This window comes from Penaeus monodon, chromosome 9 (genome assembly GCF_015228065.2).
Source record: "Penaeus monodon isolate SGIC_2016 chromosome 9, NSTDA_Pmon_1, whole genome shotgun sequence".
NCBI lineage: Eukaryota > Metazoa > Arthropoda > Malacostraca > Decapoda > Penaeidae > Penaeus > Penaeus monodon.
The window spans coordinates 16,229,759-16,252,258 of NC_051394.1; the positions used below are offsets into that span (position 1 = coordinate 16,229,759).

The window sequence follows — 22,500 nt, forward strand, 5'->3', positions numbered from 1 at the left end:
TGATATATTATTCGCTCATTTTTACCCCACAATAATAAAATAGGATAAAAAAACTAATAATATATTTTCTCTCCAATTCTAGTCTTTCATTGGAAATGGGTAAGTAACGGAAACAATATATATTGCATGTGTGTGCTGCAATATGCAAAATAGCTTCTGATTTTTTATTCAGGCAACTCAATTGTTCTAATTAGTGATAAACAAATTTATTATGCGGGAAAATTAATATAGATTTTGTTTCACTTGATGTCGAGACCGTTTCTGATCGACAGAAAAGTAGATTTTGAAACGACAGTGATGATAATGACAACATGCGCAATGATCACAAATATGATACTGATGATAATGTTAATGAATTATTATGATAAGAAGCGTTAATAACAACGATGATGACAACAACGGAATAATGGCAATATCAATAAATATAACAGTCAGGATAATGTTAACTACGACACTAGTAACAATGTCGACGACGGTAAAATCAATAACCTCCGAAAACAGTGGTAAGTGCCAGAGGAAAGAGGTGTTCAGTCTGGAGATAAAAGGAAGGATTCATTTCGAACCGACGTCGTCACTGCGTTATTTAAGGATAGAAATATGATTGCATTACCGAAGATCAGAGAAAAATAAAGAAATGAGTCCGTGGAATGCAATCAAAGAAAATATTGCAATGTTTATCATCCGGAGGAAAGGATTAAGTCATTGAGTAAACGAGCATTTCGCAGCAAGCTAATCAGGTGGGTGGCGAATTTTAACCTCAAAAGTTTAATGTCATTTCGCGTTTTTTGACTGTAGTGGTATTCGGCCGTGTTCCTTTTATACGCCGACGCTGGCTATGGAATTGCGAATTATGTTAGCCTGGGCAGTCATGGGACTTGCGAGTGACCTGTTTGGTAATAATTAGGGTATTTTTCTGCTCAGAAAATCGAATTAAGGCTCACTTTAAACTCTATGTCGGTAATAATGACAGCGATAGTGTAGTAGTGATAATGATAGTGGATAGTGTTGATAATGATGTCGTATATATAATTGATGAAGAAGTAATAATTATGATAATAACAATGAAATCATGATGATAATGATAATGAAGATAATGATAGCAATCGTAATAATGCGACAACGGCAACAATCTCAGTTAATATCACAGACCGAGATAGTGGAACACGTTTCTGATCTCTCTCGACATGTCTCTTCGCTAAACTTTCCTTTAAAAAAAAGCATCAGACTGTTAGTTGATTCTTGTCCCCCTCCCCCTCCTCCCTCTCATGTCTTACGAAGCAGATATATAATGCGAAAAAGCCTTTTATTCCTTGAAAAGTGGAATAGGCTATTTGTAGGCAAAACGCGCCTCCTTGCGTGGGCTAATCCGCGGTAAGACCAAAGAAGACAAAGGAAGTAGGCGCCGCGAGACTCATACACATGGAAGTGTCATAGCAAATTGATAGCAAAAGGAGCTATTGTGTGTGACGAGAAGAGAGAGGATTCGGATATCTATACTTAGGTCTGATTAAACCTCTTTCTATATATCTTTATTATTCCGCTTTCCTTCCTGACTATCAGTCTAATTTCTATCTGTATCTCCCGATTTATGACACTGTCGGAGTATTTGTCTCTCTATCTCTCTTTCATTCTATATATGTATATATGTGTGTGCGTGCGTGTGTATGTGTGTGTGTGTTGTGTGTGTGTGTGTGTGTGTGTGTGTGTGTGTGTGTGTGTATGTGTGTGTGTGTGTTGTAAATAATCACAAATATATATTGAAAATGTTAGAGTAGTTTAAATTTCTAATGATAAACGGGTAATGTATAAGCATGCCATGGAGGCAGACGAATGTCTTCCTTGACACATCTTCACCCTTAAAGCACAAGGCATGTTCTATTTTGTTGAAAGTGTCATGAATCACAATTATGGATTGCTATACTTCCAGTATTATGATACACTGATCAATGTTATGCCTTTTTAGATCTTGCCTATTCAATATTCGCATTTTTTAGGAGAACAGAGTAATAACAGTAATGTGATAATGATAAATTGAAGAAAAAAAAACAGTACAGAGTAGCTTTGGTTGGTGTTTCAGCTAAGGAAGGAAAGACAGGGGAGAGAAACAGAGAAAGATTGAAACCGGAAATCCAAGGGTACAAGGAAATTAAGAAAAAAGTTTGAGGGAAACAGAGAAATGAAGGATACAGTACGAAGAGGGGAAGAAGGAGAGGAGAGAGGAAGGAAAAGAAAGGCTTAAGACGAGAAGGCTAAAGATCTGATATGACTTTGTGATGTGTTAACGTCATCTAACATATCACTGGGTGTAAGACCTGGATAATGATATGATAAAGTTTGTTACGAAATGGGAGATCGTAGTAATATATGTGGCGCGTTATGGTAGGAAACGAGGAAATACTTATTGCATGTTGATAGGGAGGGCGGCATTGATATGTAATGATAGAAAAAAGTCTTGGGTGTACTGATAGATGCTCGGGAGGGAAGAAGATGCACCAAAAAGACGGATGAATTACAAGATGACAAAAGCAATGAATGAGGAATTGGAAGGTGGAAGAGATGTTTACGTTGCGATGTATAAGGTGTCTTATTAAGGTATGAGGCAGAGCAGAGTGAGCAGGGAGGGAGCTCAGGGGGTACTGTGGAAAACGAACGCTGGAGGATGGAATAGAGGGAGTATGGTGGAGTATGGAGGAGTATGGAGGGTGTACTGGGGTAGGGTCCGTTTTCTGTGAGGTGCTGGTGCTGCTACTACCCCCGAGCTGCGGCCCACAGGGAGGGGAGGGAAGGGGCCGCGTGCACACACCCTCCTCGGCACCACACGCCCGCGCCGCCCACGCCACAGTAAGTACACTTAAACACTGTCTAGGATTCGTGTCGAGTGTCTAGGTGTGTGCTGGACCAGTCTAGAACAGCGGGGAGGTGAAGGAACAACGGAGAAAGCAAGCGACTATGGGTGTATGGGAGTAACTAACACCTCCACCTCCACCGCCGCCGTCAACCACCATAGCCTGAGCCTACCCAGCATCGAGCGAGGGAAGGGGGAGTGCCAGTGAGAGAAAGAGCAACTCAGCCGCCGTCGAAGCAAGCGTCCCAGCCCGAGGCACCAGTGCCACACGAAGCAACTATTGATTACCTTTGCTATTGATCTTTTCCCGAGGTAAATTGTGAGAGAGGTTGGTGGGGCGGCTGTAGACTGTGGGCTGGCTCTCCGAGGCTGGCGCTGGCACTGCCTCCACCTCCTCCTCCTACCGCCACGCACTCTCACTCAGTGCCAGCTAGATATTGATCCATTGATTTTCCTGCTCTGGCACCGTCTATTTTATTTTCACATCATGCAGTTCTCAGTCCGCGCCGACCCACCGCCAAGATCACCACGAACACGGCGCGTACATACTTAAACTTGGCGTGACTTTACCGTAGACTTTTGTCACAAATTGATCGTGGTCCGGCGGGTTAACGGCATGTGTCGAGAGCGATCACCAGTCGTGAAGTGCCGCGCGCCGACCAAGCTGCTAGTAGAATAGTCAATATGTTACGAAACCTAATTTTAATAACGGCTCAGTATTATTGTTAAACTCTGTAAATAAAATCAAACCAGGGATAAAGTGTGTATACAAGTTGTACAAAGCTGCAAAAAAGTACCTTTCATCGTAATTTTAATGCGCTAAATATGTGATATTAGTGAGCGAACTTCCGAGAAGTGAAATGTGAGTGTGTATGTTAAGAAATGTGTCGAAAATATTTGTGTAAGTGTGGTGCAATATATGAGTGCGTATTCAGAAGCTATTGAGTGCGTGATTATTAAATTCCATGAGTGCGTACTAGTGTGACATCAAGATGCAACCGTCCCTCCTTCCTTAAATTGGCTCTCACCTATGTTTCCGTTTTTGATTCCCCACATGTAAGTATGGAGGACATAAAAGCCTCTGCATGTTTTTCCTACGCCTCTCACTACGCCTCTTTCCACGCCTCTCATTGAACGTGGCTCGCCATATGCTTTTGTTGATTCAACTTACAATACTTTTATTTTTCCATCTACTAGTATTAGGCGTGCTAAATTTAGCCGGAGGAAAAAAAATAATGGTAATAAAAACAACATATTTAGTGATGCGTTTTGCTGGGTTGCGATAAAAATAATAATAATAATTAGTGTGTGTCTGGATGTACTTTGATTTACCGATGAACTTGCTTGCTCACTCCGGAATTTATGTGTATTGTATATGACGTGTGTGATTGGTCCGGCAGCGAAAGCTTTCTCACGCCACAACGTCCGAAAAATTGTTTGCTGTTATAAGCATTGGCGTTCAGAGGAAATTGATTGGGATAATCACCGGCCATGAGATTGGACATTACCTGTGAACGTTTCATCGGTCGAGAATCAGTGCTGTGACATGAGTGTGGCTCTGTCTGTCGACACAAAGATCAGGTAATGAGTACGGCGGGACGGAAGCTGACTGATCAAGCAATACAGTAAGCAAATAAAGCGGCCGCAGTTTGTCCTTTTCCCCGTGCCGTGATCAGCCCTTATTATCCTGAAGAACGTACCTGCGTGTTTGGCGGTAATTAGCTGAGCTCGCAAATTTCTCGGGGAGGAACACATGATGTGGGAAACTGGAAATAAAGTAGCCTCTCATTTGCTCTCAAGAAAATAGACTTCCACCGAACATTTTCCCAAGGGGAAAGCTTATTTTTTCGTACTTATTTAAAACAACAAGTTGATCCGTACTAATTAATTATCTGTGCTACATTTAGATCCTCACTAAAATTACACAAAAAAACTCACATGCAAAGTCCAGACAATGATGATACATATTTTATGATTACTATTAATAATCATAATCACGGAAGATAAGCTTTGCTCCGTAAACACACGATGAATTAGAGATTCAAGGTTAATTCTTCACGATGTTTGATACGAGCATGTTGCTAAGCTTATGAGTCCTTTTTATGAAGGCGTTCGAGCGGTGAGCGAGTCACGAAGAAAGACAAGATTGCGGTAACGTCATCTTCTTGAACTAATCAGAAGTACCACGGCGGCCTCTTCTCTTTTCTATCGTTCTCTTCGTCATCAAATCATGACAAATTCGTATGCAATTTGCAATTCAGCACCTCTGAAAAGACAAATAAAAAAAAACGGAATGAAAGGAGGAATGATGACGAAAACACACCTGTAACTCTGTCTGCCCCACGCAAGTTTGCTCATTGTTCTCACCTTTGATATTTGTGAATGGTCGGCCTCTCCTCCTCCCCCCGCCCCCCTCCAGTCTTACCCTCCTCCCGACTTCCCCTGCCCCCCCACCCCACGTCCGCTCCCCAATGCGCCGACGTATACTCCTCCTCCTGTTCTCCTTCCCTGTCTTTTCTTCTTCTTCTATCTTCTTTTTTTCTTTCACTCTTTTTTTTCCCGCACCTCCTTCCGTTACTGACTCGCCTCCCTCAAAACTTTCTCAGACCATCACTAGAAAGTAAAAAAGTATACCTAATCTGTTCCCCCATCGAGTCATTCTCTTAGCCTCTCCCTTGCCTCCACCTCAACCTCGAGATCTCCAGCCCCGTTTTCCCCTCAAGTGAATCTTCCCATCATTACCTTTTCTTCTCCAGCCCATCAACATCTTAGAATCGACAACTTTTCGATCTTCATCCGAAAGCGTTATCTATTCCTATACGTTTTCTTCGCCATGATCTCTACGAAACGATAAATTCTCTCCTATCTTTTCCTCATTCCTCTTTATTTTCCTTCTCATTCGCCCCTTTATCAAATCACTCATCCACCCCATTCCTTTTTTTAGCCACTCACTCACTCATAGATTCTGGTAATCCATCCATCATCCATAAATCTATCCAACCTTTTAATTACCCTTTTGTCAGGCGGAAATCCATCTATCAATCTACATATCCGTTCACATGCGAATCCAGTTATCTCTCTATGAAATCAGCCATTTATATCTTTGTAAATTTATCCCTCCATTCCATCCCTCCTATTACCTTTCTGTTCCTTATCCCACTATCCGTCTCTCTCTCTCTCTCTCTCTCTCTCTCTCTCTCTCTCTCTCTCTCTCTCTCTCTCTCTCTCTCTCTCTCTCTCTCTCTCTCTCTCTCTCTCTCTCTCTCTCTCTCTCTCTCTCTCTCTCTCTCTCTCTCTCTCTCTCTCTCTCTCTCTCTCTCTCTCTCTCTCTCTCTCTCTCTCTCTCTCTCTTGATCCACACAAGTGTAGGTCCATACCCTATCCACCAAGCTGTCGTTCCTCCTTTCCTCTACCTAACTATCTGTTCGTCCTTCCATTCTCCATACTATATGTCTATCCGTGAAATAATAATAACTAAAAAAAAAAATTATCCTTCGTCCAGCCACTGAACCAAACGGAGAACTAGCCATGCATTTGTCTCCCCCCCCCCTCCCTCCACCCTCTCAGCCTGCCCAGCGCCCACTCTCCCTTGTTTACCACGAGAGCTTAAACGTTTGCTATAATGTTTGCCTTCGTTTGCGATGTGAATGATTCCGGCCTCAGACCCACGCACGTGCTGAGTCCGTGCGACAAGTTTTCTATTGGCTCTTTGATATACATATGTTTATGCTTTTTCCTTCTCTCTCTCTCTCTCTTTTTCCTTCTCTCTCTCTCTCTCTCTCTCTCTCTCTCTCTCTCTCTCTCTCTCTCTCTCTCTCTCTCTCTCTCTCTCTCTCTCTCTCTCTCTCTCTCTCTCTCTCCTTCTCTCCTTTCATCCCTCCCTCTATCTATCTCTGTCTATCTAGCTCGCTCGCTCGCTCTCTTCCTCCCATAAAGTTATAATTTTATGACGCTGTGATTTCTTTCATGACCTTTCGTATTCCTCTTTTATATGCTTATGCTGGAATAGTGGGTTGCATTCAGTGCCATGTCCAAGAGGGTATCGCTATTCCCTATAATAGTGATTTTTTACCGTATTCATAAGGGAAATCTAAGGTGTTACGTGACCAGTGTGTATTGGCGCGTTGAGTGTCCCTTTGAATTCAGTGTACATAAGCATGACTCGATCAGATTATTTGCTGCTTTAATATACTTATAACATGCGAAATGTGAGCTGTGACCCGGGCCACTCTGATCCCTAAACGATAAGTAACCATTGATGCTCTTTTTCTACAGGGTGTCGTCGGGCGTCAGGATGGCCATGTCCCCTCAACAGTTCTGTCTCAGGTGGAACAACCACCAATCTAACATCATATCGGTGTTCGAACAACTCCTTCAGAGCGAGTCCTTCGTGGATGTTACGCTAGCCGTCGAGGGCATGACGTTGAAGGCCCATAAGGTGGTGCTCTCCGCCTGCAGCCCGTATTTCCAGGTGAGTGAGGGCTTGGCTGAACGGCCGCGCGGGGCAAATGCTTGTGAAGTAGGTGTGTGTTTTTTCATGGGATGTGTGAATAGAGTGGTGGAGAGAGAGAGAGAGAGAGAGAGAGAGAGAGAGAGAGAGAGGGTGGGGGTAAAGTAGGATATAGTCAAACAAAAATCCTATTTCTATCTATACTAAATTGATAATAATAATGATAATGATAATAATAATAATGGTAATAATGATGATGATGATAAAGATAGTGATGATGACAATGATAATGTTAATAATAGCAATGATTATAATAATGATGATAATAATGATGATGATGATGATAATAATAATAATAATAATAATGATAATGATAATAATAAAATCATTACAATAATATAATATAAGTGATAATGAAAATAATGATAATTATAGTGAAAATAATGGGGATGATGATAATCAAAATCTAACAACGATAATAAAAATATTGATTATAATGATAACGAAAAAAATAACTATAGCAGTAAAAATGATGATGATGATGATGATGATGATGATGATGATGATGATGATGATGATGATGATGATGATGATGATGATGATGATTATAATGATAATAATAATAATAATAGTAGTAATAATAATCATAATAATGATATTATAATGATAATAATAACAGTGATAATGATACGAATAATGATAATAATAATGAAAACAATACTAATAATAGTAATGATAATAATGAAAATAATAATGATAATGATAATGAAAATTATAATAATAATAGTAATAATAATAATAATAATATTATTATTATTATTATTATTATTGTTGTTATTATTATTATCATTCTTATTATTATTAGCATTATTATTAGAATTATTAGCATTATTAGTATCATTATTAGTATATTATCATTGTTGTTGTTGCTGTTATAATTGTTATAGTTATTATAGTTATTATTGTTATAGTTATTATTATTGTTAGTAGTAGTAGTAATACCACTGTTGTTGTTAATATTATATTGTTGTTATAATTTCTATTATTATTCATTTATTATTACATTTTTTATTTGCTATTATTGCCGTTATAATTATCATTATTATCATTATCATTGTGATTATTATTTTTATCATTATGATGATTATTATTATTATTATTATTATTATTAAAATAATAATAATTAATAATAATAATAATAATTATTATTATTATTATTATTATTATTATTATTATTATTGCTCTTATCATTATTACTATTATTATTGATATTATTATCATTATTATTATTATCTTGTTGCTGATGTTGTTGTTATTATCCTTATCCTTTCATTAGGATTATTATCATTATTACTATTACTATTATTATTATATTATCAATATTATATTGTTATTTTTACTATTATTATTTTATTATTATTATTATCATTATGATTATCATTATTATTTTTATTGTTGTTGTTGTTGTATTTATTTTTATCATTATCATTATCTCTGTTATTATTATCATTGTCTTTATCAATTCCTTCTCGTCTCTTATTACTAACGAATTTATTATTAATGAGATCATTGCTATAATAGTATTGCTGATAATATTTTATTTTTATTGCCATGACTGATGTTCCTTTCATTTTATTAATGAGTTTGAATTATATAAATGAAATGATTATTGTTGCTATCTTATTAATAACATCATAATATTACTATTATGATTTTTGTTACTGTCACCTTTGTTGATGATGATAGTAATGCAACTTTTATGCATATAAACTATTCCAGTTCTTAATTTTGTCTTTTCGTTTTGATGTGTTACCCTTATTATTATTTTCATCATTATTGTTGTTATTATTATTGTTATTATTATTATTATTATTATTATTATTATTATTATTATTATTATTATTATTATTATTATTATTGTTGTTTGTTTGTTGTTGTTGTTGTTATTGTGTTGTTGTATTAATATATATATATATATATATATATATATATATATATTATATATATATATATATTATTAACATTGTTGTTGTTTTCTTGGTGTAGTTGTTATTTTCATTATTTTTGTTATGATTTTATTATAATTTATTGTTATTATTTATTAATATACTTACTATTGTCATTATTATTACCATTGCTATTATTGTAGCTGTTATTTTATTATTGCTTTTATTCTGTTAATGATCATTGCTGATATTTCTTTTGTTGTTTTGTATTTTTGTTTTTGTTTTTTCTCCAAATGAATGATTTCACGCTTGCTGCTGCCGTCCTTGGCGCCTCCCCCTCCCCCTCCCCGCTCACCTCCCGCCCGCCCGCAGGCTGTGCTGGCGTCCCACCCGGACAAGCACCCGATCGTGATCCTGAAGGACGTGCGCTACACGGACATGCGGGACCTCCTGGACTTCATGTACCGCGGCGAAGTGAGCGTCGACCAGGACAACCTCTCCGGCTTCCTGCGCGTGGCCGAGTCGCTCCGCATCAAGGGGCTCACGGAGGTCAACGAGAAGAAGCGCCTCGAGAACTCCTCCTCCGCCTACCTCATGCCTCAGGCCATGCCCGGCGCCGCGCCCCCCGGCGTGGCGCCCGGCGTCGTGCCCATGGCCCCCCTTACGCCCCTCCCGGGCGACCCGCCGCCCCTCAAGAGGCCGCCCCTCTCCCCCTCGGCCACCTACGGGGCCAAGCGGAGACGCGGCCGCCCGCCCAAGATCTCGGGTGAGGAGTCCGAGGGCGAGGTGGGCTCGGTCGGCGGCTCGCTGTCGGCGGCGGAGGGCGAGGACACGAGAAGCGAGGCCGAGGTCAAGGTGGAGGTCGAGGAGGCCAAAGAATGCTCAGAGCCTGACGACCTGAGCAAAGAGGCCGACACCAAGGTAGGTCATCGGCGAGCGCAGGTCGCTGTGCCGTAGCCCTCCACATATCCTTCCCTCTCTTTCTCTTCATCCCCTTCTCCCTCCTCGCTAACTTCTTCTTTCCTTCCAATCTGTTGTGTACCCCCCCCCCCCACTCCCATTCTCTGTCATTTCCTGCTTTCTCGGTCTCTCTTCCCCTCTTCAACATTCTTTTCTTCTCACTTTTTTCCGTCTCCTTGCATTCTCGTTTTCTTTCCTACCTTCCTCTCTCTCTCTCTCTCTCTCTCTCTCTCTCTCTCTCTCTCTCTCTCTCTCTCTCTCTCTCTCTCTCTCCTCCTCTCCTCTCCTCTCTCTCCTCCTCTCCTTTCCTCTTCTCCCTCCCTCTCCTTCCCTCTTCTCCCTCCCTCTCCTTCCCTCTTCTCCCTCCCTCTCCTTCCCTCTTCTCCCCCCCCTCCATTCCCACGCCCTATTCCACCCACTTCGACCCCCACCCTCCATGTGCCGGGCAAGTGCCAGATCATTAGCTTTAAGCATATCTTTACACACAGACTTAAACACGCATATGTCTAAAGTAATCCATGATTTTCAGGCATCTTGTTAGGTGATACAAAGTGATATATATATATATATATATATATATATATATATATATATATATATATATATATATATATATATATATATATATAAAACAAAGTTTGTTGTCTAGCTATACGTTAAAAAATCATTTAGTAACTAGTGCTCTCCAAAGTTTATTCGCATCCATAGCGAAATTCTCTGCCTTCAGCTCCTCGGAACACTTGCCAGCGCCGTGAATGCCTTTTAATAAGAATGGATGTCTCACAGAGAATTATCAAATGCGATCTCTAATTTAATGATTTGCTAATACTGAATTCTTTTTGGATTTAACTTACTGTTTCGCTTTATATTCTATTGATATAATTGTAAATTGTAAACCAAATCTTACGTAAGTCTGTTGTTGAAGCGAGTCTCATCTTCACGTTTGTTTGTTTAGTGGATTTTTTTTTTACCAAATATACACAACGGTAATGTCGTTGCTTTCAAAATGAAAAACAAAACTGTGTGTGTGTGTATGTGTGTGTGTGTGTGTGTGTGTCGTTTTGTGTGTGTGTGTTTTGTGATTTTTGTGTGTGTGTGTGTGTTCGTGTGTGTGTGTGTGTGTGTGTGTGTGTGTGTGTGTGTGTGTGTGTGTGTGTAGAAAGACGCTATAGACCAACGCGTTTTCCAGTCGCGTTCGTAGTCTCGTGCGTAGATCGCTTGGAAAGGCGGAAGCCGCAGCGTAGAGCGAATGTAGAGGCAGAAGGGGGAGCCTGAGGAGGGAAGGGACGTAAGGGCAGCCGTGGAATTAGGGGTCCCGTTGTGTGGCTTCGAACGGGCCGTTGTATGTGCTCCTGCCATTCATAAGTGCATTTGTAACCCGACCCTTCCGGCGACCTCCATGGCGTAGGCTTCCACTCGGGGACGCGAGGACTCCCGCCTGGACACGTGCCTCTGCCGCGGCCGCCGACCTGGCCTCCCGTGCCTGGCGAGGCCACGGCGAGAGAGGTATCGTGACACTCTGGGCTGCTGAGATGGTGCGGGTTCACGATATTTCTCAAACGGAGAAATATTCGTAGATTATTGGTCCTTCAGGCCGTGAAATATTTTGGCCAACTTTATGCACAGGATATTCACGATAACTGCAATGGCTGATCGATGAGCTGCCGCTGCAAAAGAGCGTTGCATAACCGAAATCAAAACAAAGCGAAGACGTCCACTTGTCTTGCCGCTATAACAATCAATTTCTCCGACCGCCGTCAAGTCCAACTAACTTCGAAGGCGCTCTTTGTTAGAGTCAAAATTGGTGTTTGAGAAGCGTAATTGTCGTATCCAGTAAAAACAAACGGTATTCGGCGGGTGTGGAAGAATTTAGCCACCGATCAATATGGTGTCTGCGTGGCCCGGGCGCTCCTTTTCTGTCGTAGGTTTTCGGGCTTTTTCGTTGCTTAAAGTACGCCGGATTAAAGGTGTTCCGAAGGCCCCCGCTTGGCTGCGTCGAAGGGCGTGTGGACCAAAGATATATTGAGACTCTTGCTCTCCCTCCTCCACAAGGCGGGGAAGCAAGGAAGGAGAGGCAGAGGCGCTTCCTTGTGATCTCGGCGATCGAAGCCGACGGAACCGAAATCCACGCGTTACGCTATAACAGCCTTGCGACGCTACGTTTACGTTTTCATAACACTCGTCTTCGGCTCCACACTCTTCGTCCGCCCTCTTCCTGGTTCTGCATTTCCGATTTCATCTCTTTCGCTTTATTCGGCATTAATTCCCCATCTTTATTGTCTCTTTTTTAAGCATATTTCGTCTCTTCTCTCCCTGCATTTTCTCCCCTTCCCCGTCCTCCCCCTACGAGTCTCTGCTAATGTCAACAAACCTTGCCAAAGATAATCAGATTTGGGAGTAAAAAAAACTGCGACTTCCATACTTAAACCCCTTCGCCTGCCCCCCCCCCCTTCCCTTTCCCCTGCCTCCCTTCCCTTTCTCCTCTCCCCCCGCCTTGCCCTTACCCTGCCCCCCCCTTCCCCATCCCCTGGCCTCCCTTGCCCCCTCCTCACCCCTTCCCTCGTCCCGTGAGTGCGCCTCCTCTTCCCCCTCCACTTTCCCTCCCTCGCCCCCCCCCCTTCCTTCGCTGCACTCGTCCCCAAAGGAAGGGCGGGCGCTGAGGAGGAGGGGGAGGGGGGAGGGGGCGGAGTAGTAGGAGGGAAAGAGGAGGGAGATTAGGTGGAAGGTGTAGATAGGCGGCGAAAGAGAGGGGAAATGCGAAAAGAGATAGAAAGATAGAAGAAAGAAGGGGGTGATTGTGGAGGGGGCGGGGGGAATCGGGAGGGTCGAGGGGGGAGGGGGTGAGACGGAAGGAGAATGGTATCGGAATTTATATACGATCAATACCTGCCTTGAGCTCTCATCATCTTTCTTGTCCTATCGCGCTGATTATGAGTCTTGGAGGTTTTCACTTTGGATTATCTTTGTTCGTTTATTAAGTTTTCTACATCTACACACCTCTTTTTCTACTTTTAACTTGGTCTACTGACATACATGAAATTAAAAGATTCCTTGTTTATCTTACAGAGGCATACTTTTTCATAGCGAGTCGCATGCAAGAAAGGTTATTTGAAATGCATATTTCTTTTGTTTTGTTTTTTCCATATGCAATACGTGGTCATAAAGAGAAGAGATCGTACGAATCCATAAAAGCAACAACAGTACTGTGCAAGATAACCAAGAAAATGGTCGAGTTCCCCCTGTTTTTTGATTTCCCGTTTTCTATGAGTGTGGTCGATAGGAATGGTGCAGTGGTCGGGATGATAATGTTTTGTCTATTGATTTTTCCTCCAACGGCCTTTCATAGGGAGGTAGAACCCCTGCTTACTACTTTGTTTCCATTTTTCAACTTGACGTCGAGTTATTGGGTCCCGGTTTAGCATGAGAGCAAATAATAGACATACCCGCCCCATTTTGGTTAAGGAGTTGGGAATGAAATAAGTTATTATTGGGAGTTTTGATATTTCATTAAAAGAACTAAATATTTGTTATATCAATGTTTTTTTTTCCAATCCGTTTATCAGTTTCACCTGCTCTCCTCCGCATTAACAGCAGGAAACTTCCTTCTTCTGTATGATGGCACTCGTTAAAGTGATATATTGTAGTTTCCTTTCATATATTGGATATCGAATACGGGCGGGATCCCGGCGCCGAGTTCAACTCCAGTAACAAAGGGAATTATTTACTCCGTAGCCCGCATAAATCCAGTCGGGATTACCTACTTATTCATGCCGCAATGGAATGCTAACCCGTCATTGCACTGTCGATTTATGTCTTTTTTTTTTCAAAACAGAATCTCTGCGACTAATTGTATTTTTATATCTACCGATCCCAATTTCAAAAGTGTTAATTTTCTTTGATGTAAAAATGAGAGAGAGAGAGAGAGAGAGAGAGAAAGGCGTTCGAATGCCTGAAATTTTGATAAATTATCTTATTAATATTTTTTTGGTATACACTACGACGAGATTCAACCGAGTGAATTCTTCAAATCTCAACGTTTTGATTATTTTCGTTCGAGGCGAATCAAAAACAAACCATTTTTATATGAGATTTTCTCTCGCTTGCAACCTCCCATCATTCTCGAACCCTCGCCTCTCCCGACGTCCGTCCGCCTCCTCACAACACGACTTCCTCGCCCGTTTTCAGCGCCAAAATGCTAATCAAGGTCGTTCCTGCGCGAGGTCGTCCGCGTTGCTTCCCCTCGACCTTCCTCGCGCCCCCGAGTCCCGCCTTGGAGCAGCGTGAAGGCGACAAATCGGTACGACATGCCCATCGCATGGCATGCTTGGCTCTTCCTCGATGTCATTCATTGGCCAATCATATCATGGGTTTCGAGCAAGGGAGATATTGATTGGCAGATGAGGAACTTGAGCCACGCCCACGACGAGCCTTATTGGTTGAATTTTTATATTCTTCTGTAGCCATTATTGATTGGACACCGCGGTAGATGTAGCATAACACGCGCCGGCATTAACTATGGACATCGAATTGCTTCCTCAGAATACACTGTTACCGTTGCTAACTGCACACGTTTATGGCCAGGGAACTTTGCAAGGTCATTTTCTCACATATTTACAGTAATGAGGAGTGGCACATCACAATCGAGAGTAAATTAAAATTGAACAGAAAAGAGAAACTTTCATGTATATGTATACATTCTTGTCGGGCATAACTCTACGATACATCCACTTTGTGTGTTTTGCTGAATCACCATTTCGACTCGCTGCTAATGGAATGCTTTAAAGGCGTCAAGACATACTCTATGACCACTCTTCATACAAAATAAGGCTAGTACAGGTCGATGCATTGTATGTTTCAAAACAAAAAATTGATGTTGGTCATGTTTTACCACCCAGCCATCATTTACTTTCCTGAGTTCCGCAGCCCGTTAGCGAGAACATCACGAGTGCCATTAAATTTTCTCTGATGGTCACACGCTCGATTCCCTTGGGTGACCGCAACACATGTGTAACGACTGCTTTATTAGGCGCTGTTATCAACCTCCACATACACCGTTATCCTTTTCTTGTTGTTTCCCCAGTCTTTGCGAATTGCTTAAATACCGTGTCCTGTGTTGTGCTGCGAGTCTCTCATTGGTGACAAATGGATGTGAATTCCGTAAATGCGCAATTCTCTGATCATTTAGAGTTAACAACATTCTAAATAGCTGAATAGGTCGATATAGATTGCATAAGCAAACTGAGGGAGAGAGAGGGTGGGAGAAAAACAAATATAGGAAAATAAATAAAAATAGCGGAACAAAGAAAGTTATTTAGAAAGACGGCAAACATCCACGGGGTCGTAGAGGTCACAAGTATCACGTGGTAGACTTGGACTCAAGTTTTAAACACTTTGGAAGGGGCTGGAGGCAAGGCCAAGAAGGGAAAGTACTCGATTTAACTCTTAAGATGTCCATTTCTTGCTTGTTTAGAATGAAAAGCCGGGGGAGTGGACGAGAACACTGTGTTCGATTGTGTGGTGAGGTTTACAGTGTTGCACTATTTACGGTGTGTTCTACCTTGGCCAAAGCTTATGGAGGGGAGGTTCGAGTGATTACACTATGTGGCTTCCGCAAGGGGCGGCGGAGAACGTTCACGTATAATTTGGAATTTAGAACATGTAAACGATATTTGTTCAACCTCGTGCTGGATCAACCCACGGAGGAGACGACTCGCGACGCCTAACGAACTTGACGTCGAGGGAATCCAGACTTTGAGAAAGAGTCTTCGGTCCCTTATGGAGCCTCACTCGACTCTGAGTGTCAGCAATGCTCGATTTACTCCCTCAAAGTCCAGCTAAACCTGAGGACTGCGAATAAGAGCGGCGGCGGTACCTTTGATGTGTGCGTTCGTGTTTGGTGTCTTAAGTGTGCGTTTGCGGTGTGCGTCCGTGCGTGTGTGTGTGTGTGTGTGTGTGTGTGTGTTTGTGTTTGTATACGTAAACAGACATATATATATATATATATATATATATATATATATATATATATATATGTATATATATGTATATATATACATACACACACACACATATGAGTATATGTGTGTATATATATATTATATATATATATATATATATATATATATATATATATATTAAGCACTTATGCGTATGTATTTATGTGTGTGTGTGTGTGTGTGTGTGTGTGATATATATTATTTGTGTGTGTGTGTGTGTGTTTATATATATATATATATATATATATATATATATATATATATTATGTATATATATGTATATATATATATCTGTGTGTGTGTATTTATTTAATTATTCATTTATTGATTGATTTATACGCATATTTATGTAAGTATGTATGTATGTAGTTGCCATGACGATCACCGAAATCTTGAGATGTCGGTGCACTTTGTCCCGCAACAAAGCTATGCCCACGAAGCACCTAGTACGAGGATGAAAGGGGGGGGGGGGGGTTATACCCACCAACAGCGAGGGAGTCCTTGCAACGCCCTGTCTTATTGATCACTGTTTGGCCGGACGCTGCGCTACCTTCCCTGGCTGGGCGGGGGGGGGGGGGGGCTACTTTAGTGCTACTGGGTAGGGTTGTAACGTAGGGGAGGAGGGGAGGGGGGTGTAGCAGGGGTAGGGAGAAGCTGGCGAAGGGGACGGCCTGTAGTATTGCTATAGTATATCGTTGTAGTATGGTAATGCAATATATTATAGCAGTATCAGAAGAGGACTAATCGGAGAGAATAGGTGGGGTAAAATCTGAAGTTACCAAAACTCTGAGTCTGTCTGTAATATGGATAAAAAAGTGTGAGGAAGATCTTGCAAAGGAATTTGAATAAAGGCAAGGCAACTGATGAGTACGCAGATAGAGAACTAGTAGTAATCTCGCAGCACTTTGCGTATTGTAGAAATACGGCATTAGCCTAGTTCATTTAGCGTCACGCACAGACACACACAAACTTTAGGAAGACCTCCCATCTGATTGACGCAATGGATATATCTGTCCACGTCACTTTCCACATCATACTCCTTTCCTCCGAAGAACACCGAAGAAGGCGCTGTCGGAGAATTCACGATAAGGCAAGAAGTCCAATTAAAGAAAGGCCCGGAGGCTATGGTTCCTCGCGGAGTGGATGGGCGAGCAAGCGACCGGAGGGAGAGGCTCGCCCGCACGCCCAAATCTCGACCAGGATCTTATTGATTTGCCTTTGGGCGCCTCATTGCAGTACCCCATGCCCTGGCCCACCGGAGGGAGGGGTGGGGGTGGGGAGGCAAAACGAGGATATCTTCTAAGTTTTCGTTTTGCCACTATTCTCGATTTCATTCCGTTGTTCTATTGACACGATTCTCGGCGATTTTAATCCCTGATATAAAGGTAATTTTAATCCCTCGGATAAACTGGTTCCGGTTAGGTGTTGCTGCCATGTTTGTGCAACGTAATGGCAGCATTATGCACGTGGTATTTTCCAATCTCTCTTGTTTTTTTTTTTTGTCCTCCCCTCTGTTGTTTAGGGGCAGGGGGCACTGGACACCGCAATGAGACGCCCAAGGGATTTTGTGACACTGAGCCTCCTTCAGGTGATCACATGTAACAAGCGATATAATTGTAATTATAGCTAATCTGCAACGATGCCCTGGTGCTTAGTCCGTTGTTGCTGTTATCGTTTTCGTTTTTTTGTTTTTACACTTTATTTTGTTTTAGCTGTTAAAAAGATAATGATGATGATAGTAGTGATAATGATGATACTGATAATAATGATAGTGATGATAAAAGTAACAATAATAATGATTATTATTATCGTTACTATTATTGTTATTGGATGTGTGTGTGTGTGTGTGTGTGTGTGTGTGTGTGTGTGTGTGTGTGTGTGTGTGTGTGTGTGTGTGTGTCCATGTGTGCGCATGTGTGTATGTGCGTGAGTGTGTGTGTCTAACATAATCAACCATTTCCCCCATTCGTCCAATTCAAGATCGAATCCCCCACCTTCGTTTTTCCCCCTTAACCCCGGCCATTCCAAATCCGCCGCGGACTCACCTGCCGGAGCACGTGTCGCTGCGTCGATCCGAAGGGCGGGAGTTGAGGGGCATCGCGGGAGAGGGTGTGGGGGGGGAGGGGAGCGAAGAGGATGGGAAGCCCCTCGGGTCCCTGGGGAAGGATTAGAGCCTAGGGAGGGGGTTTGAGGGGGAGGTCGAGGGCGACGTATGGTGCGGTAATGCAACGAGAATGTGACTTCGATTTATTTCCGCATTTTTGGGACCACTGCCGCGCGCATACTTATATGTACTCTATATACTGTACACGGATAGATAGACTGGTAGACAGATATATGATCCTTATTATTGTCATCCATGAGAGAAAGTGATTATCTATTTAATTGTTTGATTGTTATTCGTTATATTTATCCAAGTAGACGTATACATAGGCAGAGGAATAGAGAAGTAAATCATCTTTATTTTTGGCCACCGTCTGCCTGGGAATTATTGTCCCATTTATCTATAATGCGTTGTCACACTGCCTCTGTTCGCACTGGCAAAAGAGTTCCCTCCGCGCCGACGTCTGCGCGAACCCCTTTACTCGGGCGCCGTGTGAAAGGCCGCGCCGGTTTTGATCGCGCCGATTTATCGCCGTTCTGTTGGTCCCTGGAAGCCTCAGACATATTACCGCCGCCCATTATTGGTCCCGTGGGAGGAGGGAGGGTGGGGGAGGGAGAAATGGAGGAAGGGAGGGTATGAAGGAATGTTTCCCTCTCTCTCTCTCTCTGTCTCTGTCTCGCCGTCTCTCTCTTTCTCTCTTCTCTTCTCTTCTCTTCTCTTCTCTTCTCTTCTCTTCTCTTCTCTTCTCTTCTCTTCTCTTCTCTTCTCTTCTCTTCTCTTCTCTTCTCTTCTCTTCTCTTCTCTTCTCTTCTCTTCTCCTCTCCTCTCCTCTCTCCTCTCCAATCCTTTCTTTTCCTTTCCTCTTCTCTTCTCTTCCCCCCCCTCTCCCCCCCTCCCTTCCTCTCTTCTCTCTTATCTGTCCCCTCTCTTTCAAAAGAGAGGGGAGAGCGCTCTAAAAAGGCTAGGCCAATATTATTGCGCTTAATCATTGTACTATTCTCTGTAAACTTGTCTTTGGCTAAACAAACTGTTTCAATTTCAATCTGCGCCGCCCATCCCCCCTTCCCTTCCGATCGCTCGCTGGCGCCGAAAGCAGCGCATCAGTGGCGTCGGGATCAACACAAAGACATTAAGGTCCGTCAAGGATCGCTGCTTTTGCCAGCGCCGCATCGACATCAGAGTCGATAACGGGGTCGTGATTAACGGCAAAGACAAAAAGAAAAAAAGGAAGAGGAAATAGGAGATAGGAGATAGGGAGAAGAGAGGAGAGAAAAGGAGAAATCTAAGGAAAAGGCCGTACCAGTGTGCGGCATCCTTCACATCTCTCCGCCGTTATCTCGGGCAGATAACCGACTGTTAACCGTAGGAAGTTCCCATGCCAGAGCGAGCGCTTTGACGGAATTCGACGCCGTCCCCTTAATGTCGCCGTAAAAAAGGGTGATTTTAGCCTCGCGTTCCAGCTCCTCCAGTCGGAATTGGCGTAAAACCGCATATTGATCAGTGTAAGGAGCTAGCTTCGTTATGTTTGTCTGAAGCGCTTTCTCGGGCAATCAAACGTGGCCACGACACAGCGCCTCGTGAGCAAGTAGCTCTAGTATTGATTACAACATGCGTCCCTGCAGCCATATTGATCACACGCGTTGCCATGGAGACACACTGTCGGAACGGATCGGTTTAAAATTCTCATAGATAGGATCGCACGCGATGGTTCGCGTCGTAATCGCCAGGTGAGACGACGGGAAAGCGGCCGAAGGAAATCCGCGACGACGCCTTCGCCGGGCGTCCTGGAGGGAGACAAGGCGAGTCGAGAAAGGGAGCGGGCGGCCGAGGCACTTCGAGCGAAAGCTGGGCTTGGGGATTTATTGGCTTGACTTCTGAGGGCGTCTTATAAGTTATGATGGATGCCTCCTCTCGGGGCCTCGGTGCCGTCAGATGTAGTGACGTCGGGGCAGAGGGGCTCGTACAGACGTCGCTATAAAAATATAGATTAAAAGCAAACACTGTAGGTTAAAGAAACATTTCAAAATGAAAACTTATCTAAACAGACTTGTTCCAGTAACTAACGTCTTTCTTCTCCCGTAACAGAGTGGGGAATCAACTCCAGGACCATCAGGAGAGAGCCAAGGGAAAGGTGAGCTGGCACTCGTTATGTTCTTTACTCTGTCAATAACCGATACATTCGTGTTGTACTCTTATTAAATATATAGATGAGATCATTTGAAAACACAGAAAAAATAGATCATGTTTAATGTTTATCTTAGACATAAAGTTCTTTGGAGTATTCAAATAAGTAGATCATATTTTTGGAAGTAGCAATCAAGAGATTTAGAGTTTTTTCGTGCCAAAAGTTTTCATGAGAATGAGGGAAGTTCATATTATGTATGTATGCATGCATGCCCGGGTTTCTTTGCGTGTTAAAGCGCCTGTCAAGCAGGCAGTGGCAGAATATCTGATAAGGGATGACGTATGATAATCACAGAATACTAGACTTCGAAGAAAAATGCATATTAAGAACTGTGGAGAATACAACACTGTGTATCGTAAATGATTATCTGTTACATGTAAGCACTAAGGCTTCATTAGAGATATATTCCGAGAGTAGATTACTAGAATATTTAACTTTGCCTCTTATTTCATGCATATATTGCCACAGCAAGGACTCTCGTACCTTCTTATGCCAGGGAAAAGCCGCAGTAAATAAGTGACCCTGTTTCATAAAATTCCTCGCGACAATTGATTTACGCGACGGCATGGGTACGTTTTCTGTGATGGATCCCTTCCCCGCTGACGCTTTCCGCTCTCTTATTGCAGAGGTGACGAGGCTGCCGCAAGAGGAGCAGGAGAACACCCGGGAATCGCCAGGCTCAGGTGAGTGGCGACGCAGCCCCTCGAGGCGCCCCGGGGACCGTCTCGCGGTGGGCGGCGGCTGTGGCGGCTGCGGCGGCGTCAGCGCTTCTTCCTCTCACGCCCAAGCCCTCGATGGGCGGCCCGCGACCGGCCCCGCCCGCTGGCAAGGCGGTCCCTGGCCGGACTGGCCTCTCGTTCTTCAGTGTAAATATCATACATTCATGTATCTGATATTACGAGTCTTTTGTAATATGAAATAATGACATGGATCGAAATTCAATATACAAGAATTGTTAAACAATTTTTTGTTCAGACTAAATTATTTTAGCATTCAGTTGCCATACGACTACCTCACAAGTAAATATACAAAGCATTATTATAGATATTTTATGTACAAGACATTTTGACATTTGTTTCCAATCTGAAAAACTGGTCCTAAGATGCTTGTTTGGATAGCATTACCATGTTACTGTATAGCCCAACCCTATGTACCCACTGTCTGTCTCTCAGCCATGAATCATAAGTGTCACATTAGTGTAGATTCCATTAAGCACCAGAGCTCATCATAAGCCCTCAAATGTAACCAAAATTTTGATGCCTTTGTCGGACCAAATTCCCCTTAGCAATATCACGCACTTTTCCGAGGCCCGAATGTTGCTTTACAGTAAAGATCCATGTTGCATTCCTTGTTGTAAAGAGGTGTTTGGTCCGACAAGACTGTGGAGTCTATCAGATATAATGTGAGGAAACCAACATAAACTAAATATGACCTACACATACATACTTACATAGTTACATGCTTTGTCTTCGGCTGGGTCTAATTCTCTAAGCTAGTGAAAAACTCCTGATTAAATTTATCCGAGTGCATTTCCTTTAACAGAAGGTCGTTGAGTTTGTTATTTGTTTGTGAAAGAAATTCTAAAGTAAATAAGTCAATTTTAAGAACAGAAGCAACGTACCTACGAAAGGAAATGCACGTCTGTAACCAAAAACGTCTGTAAACATCTTTATCGACGCAATAAGTTTTATTTTCCCACCAGAAAATGATCCTTATTGAGACTTCACCTAAGGTCGCTTATTCTGGCACATGTTGGGACCCTGCTGGTACTGTCCTCTCTGCTCTTGGTATGATATAAGTAGCGCCGGCGATAGTGAGTGCAGTTTCCAAACCCTTGAAACACGAGTGTGAACAAGCACTTTGGAAAGAGGAGACTTACGACTTTGGTCCAAAAACGAGACTTGGGATTAAGATGAAGACACTTGTCACTTGCTGTCGCGGCCAGTCGAGTAGACGTTACGTGTTAACAGGAGTTTAGAATGCTATTCGCCCACTGACGATTTATATATATCTA

At 42.5% G+C, this 22,500-nt stretch overlaps 1 protein-coding gene across 2 annotated transcripts in view; it reads left to right on the top strand.

Moving 5' to 3' along the window:
* The window catches only part of LOC119576983 (protein tramtrack, beta isoform-like), a 70,161-nt gene that overhangs the window by 35,024 nt on the left and 12,637 nt on the right, over nt 1–22,500 (top strand). Inside the window, exons 1-5 of one of the 2 annotated variants that reach the window (XM_037924652.1) lie at nt 3,185–3,901; nt 7,121–7,316; nt 9,614–10,162; nt 20,387–20,432; nt 21,113–21,169. In XM_037924652.1, the coding sequence (XP_037780580.1) occupies nt 3,876–3,901; nt 7,121–7,316; nt 9,614–10,162; nt 20,387–20,432; nt 21,113–21,169 (874 nt within the window). In that variant the 5' untranslated portion in view covers nt 3,185–3,875. Of the gene's footprint in view, nt 1–3,184; nt 3,902–7,120; nt 7,317–9,613; nt 10,163–20,386; nt 20,433–21,112; nt 21,170–22,500 lie in introns of those variants that run through there. The other variant, XM_037924654.1, reaches the window with a different exon arrangement.